Raw genomic sequence first — 4,044 nt, 5'->3', positions numbered from 1 at the left:
ATACTTTATATATTTGAACTATATATTTAACTTAACATTTAATGTCACAGAGCTCCGGTGGCTTAATGATAAGAAACTGCACTGCAATCTCAAAGACAGGAGATTCAAATCCACCAGCTGCTCTATGGGAGAAAAAAAATGGGTAATCTCCTCCCGTGATTAACTGATTCTAAAAATCCTCCAGAGAGTCAGCTATTGATTCTGATTCAACGGTGGTACTCAACAACAAGATTTAATACCATTTCTAACGGGAGTTTTGACTTGTGAATTTCTATCTAAACTGGCTTTCAAAAAAATGGCTACTAGTAAGTACCATGATGACAAGATGAAAGTTGTATTCGTAACTTATTTTTAAACAGAACACCAGCCTGATCAACACCAAGAAGAAGCTCGAGACAGACATTTCCCAAATCCAAGGAGAGATGGAGGACATTGTCCAGGAAGCCCGCAACGCTGAAGAGAAGGCCAAGAAGGCCATCACTGACGTGAGAAGCAGATGCACGCCTACATTTATTCAGCGTCGAAATTCTCGACAGCTGTATCTTATTGAGTCCTTTGGTTTATTTTCTCACCAGGCCGCTATGATGGCCGAGGAGCTGAAGAAGGAGCAGGACACCAGCGCCCACCTGGAGAGGATGAAGAAGAACATGGAACAGACCGTGAAGGACCTGCAGCACCGTCTGGATGAGGCTGAGCAGCTGGCCCTGAAGGGTGGCAAGAAGCAGATCCAGAAACTGGAGGCCAGGGTGGGTCTCCAAACATCAGCTTATTTTCCTCTGTTCCCAAACACCTTATGAGAGAAATGTGCTTCTTATAGTTCTATTTATGTGTAGGTACGTGAGCTCGAAGGAGAAGTTGAGGGTGAGCAAAAGCGGAATGCTGAGGCTGTTAAGGGTCTTCGCAAACATGAGAGGAGAGTGAAGGAACTCACCTACCAGGTATGGCAATTGCCTTTCCCTATCACTCTACATACATATATGAAATATTCACATGCAATGATGCACTTGTCACTTGCTTTTAAAATAAAGTCCTACTTGCTTTTAAAATAAAGTCCTACTGTTTTTATAATCTTTTAGACAGAAGAAGATCGCAAAAATATTCTCAGACTTCAAGACTTGGTAGATAAACTTCAGGCAAAAGTAAAATCTTACAAGAGACAAGCTGAGGAGGCTGTAAGTATCTCTAACATAGAATAAAATGGAGACATCTTTGAGTTAAGAAAAGCATATAAAAATGATTAAATTTATTACTCCTTGGTAGAAATAAACTGCTGTATAGGATACTGTATACTTTTAAAATAATTTAAAATTTGCATCATTTTGATAATTTGTATATTAATAGTTTGTTTTACCTAAAAGTAAAATTTTATTTCTTAATAAAGCCCCTCAAAAATTTAAAGCCAAAATAATATATAGGCCATATTGTCTGGATATAATGTAATAAGATTGGGATAAAATTAGAAAATAGAAACAAAAATTCCAAAATACCTAAATATTTTTTAAAAAACACTGAGTTTTTTGTTGAGTTGGAACTAAAAATATGATTAGAAATAATTATATTTAAAGAGAAATTACAAAGAATATAATTACTTATACACTTATAAATGTAGTCAAAACTGACTTTGGAGGTCAATTCATAGTTCTAAATACTTTTATTATTAATCAATGATAAGTGAAATACCTGATAGTACAATTGAAAAGTTATAAGTAATAAAAATAAAACCATGGAAGTAAGAACTGTCAATTATAAAGATAGAAACTAATGAGTTAGAGGATACTCTTTTCTATTTTGGTGATTTAAATAATATCTAATAACTTCTAATTTCATATAATTAAATGCCGATAAGTATAATATCAAGTTCTCTGCAGATTAATTAATATGCTGATAACTAATTTAATCAAAGAAAATTAGAGAACATGCAAATCCCTAATAGTAGGAATGAGAAAGGCTAAACCATTCCCACAGACAATTCTTTTTAAACAGTTAAAAGGTAATTCTCACAAAGGGACAAATGCTATATGGTGCCACTGTTGTAGAATGAGGCTGGCACTGGGGTGGGGGTAAGACTGAGAAAAACTGGATGAAATATGTTTACGGCATTGAAGTCTATGGGGGAGAGAATAGTCTAAAAGTATTATATTTTAGGGCATTATTTTTATCGTAGGAGTGTGCAATGAGGGTTGCAGAGTGGATTATATTTGGGGGTAGGGGGTGGGGTTTGGGGAGGTGCGGGGGGATTGTGTACCAATGAGGGAGTTTTTCTTTTGCTTTTCAAGGAGAGGAGCAAACGGGGAGGTAGGGGGTAGGCGTTTGTGGGGGGAGAAGGGTGCAACAATGAATGAATGGAATTCCAAAATCTCTGTAGATGTTCATTGAAATGAAAAATAAACAAACTAAATGAATTTTTTTAAAGAAAGGTAATACTGTCAATACAGTCAAAATCTTCAATAGATCATTTCCCTCCCCCCAAAGATAATGTAAATTGCCAAGCTGACTAAATAAGTCATTTCATAACTGCTTCTGAAAATGGAGAGATGCAGATTGCAAAACACTTGACACCTTTACTTACTGGGAAAAAAGTTCATCCATAATTTACTAGATTCAATTCCTACACCGTAAGGGATATTCTATATTGTGGAATCTTTCAACAGAATCCTTACATCTAAAATAGGAGGGAAGGGGGGAAACCACTTCAGTTTGGAGATGTTAAAAAATATATATGCTTATATTCAACATATATTTCATTGTAAAGGCACTGTAGTAAAGATAAAATTTGAATTAAAATCACCACCTTATTCTTGCATGCTTCTCCAATAGTCCTTTCTGCTCTTAAGACCTACAGAGTCTACAGAGATGCATAAGATGGGTTCCTTACAATTTCATTTTTATTCTTAGGAGGAACAATCCAACACCAATCTATCAAAATTCCGCAAGATCCAGCATGAGCTGGAGGAGGCCGAGGAGCGGGCTGACATCGCGGAGTCCCAGGTCAACAAGCTGCGGGTGAAGAGCCGGGAGGTTCATACCAAAGTCATAAGTGAAGAGTGAAGGCCATGAGGCTACAGAATGACTGGAGAGAGGCACACAATGTGAAACCTTCAGTCATGTCTTTCCATAATGATTGCCAATTTTTCCCGATGGCAAAGGAAATAAAGAGTAAAAGAACTTTGCAAATGGTATCTTTAGATTGGTCTTGTCTTTTCTCTCTCCTATAAAGTAATGGCAAGGTTTGAATAATTACAAAGTTATCAAATAACTACAGTGAAGCTGCCATTATGAAGTACTTGCGCCTTTCTTTCATTTAACGTTTATAGTAACACTTAAAGATTATAAAAGTTTTGCTTATAAAGGAAGCCTGTTTTAATGATCAGAAATCTAGAAGTCATTTTTACTTTTTAAAATTTTTTTATTTGAGAGAAAGTTTACAAAATTATATTGATTTTTCATTCATTCATAATTTGTTTTATAACATTAGTTACAACTGACTAGAGTAATTAATGACAGTGTCTGACTAATATTTTACTTTATATTGTCTTCCCCTTCATCCAACCTTTATTCAACATCTCCTGTTTTCCTTAACATGAACCTAATTTTACAAGTTTATGTGAAGGATGGCACTGTGTTTGTTCTTATATTGGCAATTCCGACCAAACTGTATAATTTCTTGTCATTACTTATTACTTGGAATAGAAAGGGATCTCTGGTGGCCTAGTGGTAAGAAGCTTTGCTTCAGTCCCAAAAGCATGCAGTTCAAACCCATCAACAGCTTCGCTAGAGAAGGATGGGTATTCTTGCTTGACCAATTTACTGCCTCTGAAAAACTACTGGAGGGTCAGCTATGAGTCAGTTCTGACTTGATGGCACATGTTGTTGTTGTTGTTATGTGCTGTTGAATCACTTGTGACTCATAGCGACCCTATGTACAACAGCCTGTCCTGTTCTGCTCTGTCCTGTGCCAGTCGCACTGTCTCTGACACTCCCATCCTGATTATCCCAGTCACTGAACCAATCCACCTCATAGATGGCCTTCCCCTCCTGTGCTGT

At 36.5% G+C, this 4,044-nt stretch overlaps 1 protein-coding gene across 1 annotated transcript in view; it reads left to right on the top strand.

Moving 5' to 3' along the window:
* Window positions 1–3,174, top strand: part of MYH2 (myosin, heavy chain 2, skeletal muscle, adult) — a 34,609-nt gene extending 31,435 nt beyond the window's left edge. The window contains exons 33-37 of the mRNA XM_006898579.1: window positions 360–485; window positions 576–746; window positions 834–938; window positions 1,077–1,172; window positions 2,896–3,174. Of these exons, the coding sequence (XP_006898641.1) occupies window positions 360–485; window positions 576–746; window positions 834–938; window positions 1,077–1,172; window positions 2,896–3,048 (651 nt within the window). The 3' untranslated portion in view covers window positions 3,049–3,174. The remainder of the gene's footprint in view (window positions 1–359; window positions 486–575; window positions 747–833; window positions 939–1,076; window positions 1,173–2,895) is intronic.
* The last annotated feature ends 870 nt before the right edge of the window (window positions 3,175–4,044 follow it).

The sequence above is a fragment of the Elephantulus edwardii genome, unplaced genomic scaffold (genome assembly GCF_000299155.1).
Source record: "Elephantulus edwardii isolate Elephantulus edwardi_28Jun2011 unplaced genomic scaffold, EleEdw1.0 scaffold00233, whole genome shotgun sequence".
NCBI classification, from domain to species: domain Eukaryota; kingdom Metazoa; phylum Chordata; class Mammalia; order Macroscelidea; family Macroscelididae; genus Elephantulus; species Elephantulus edwardii.
Note: the sequence above shows the minus strand (reverse complement) of the source record. Positions and strands in the feature narration are given on the sequence as shown.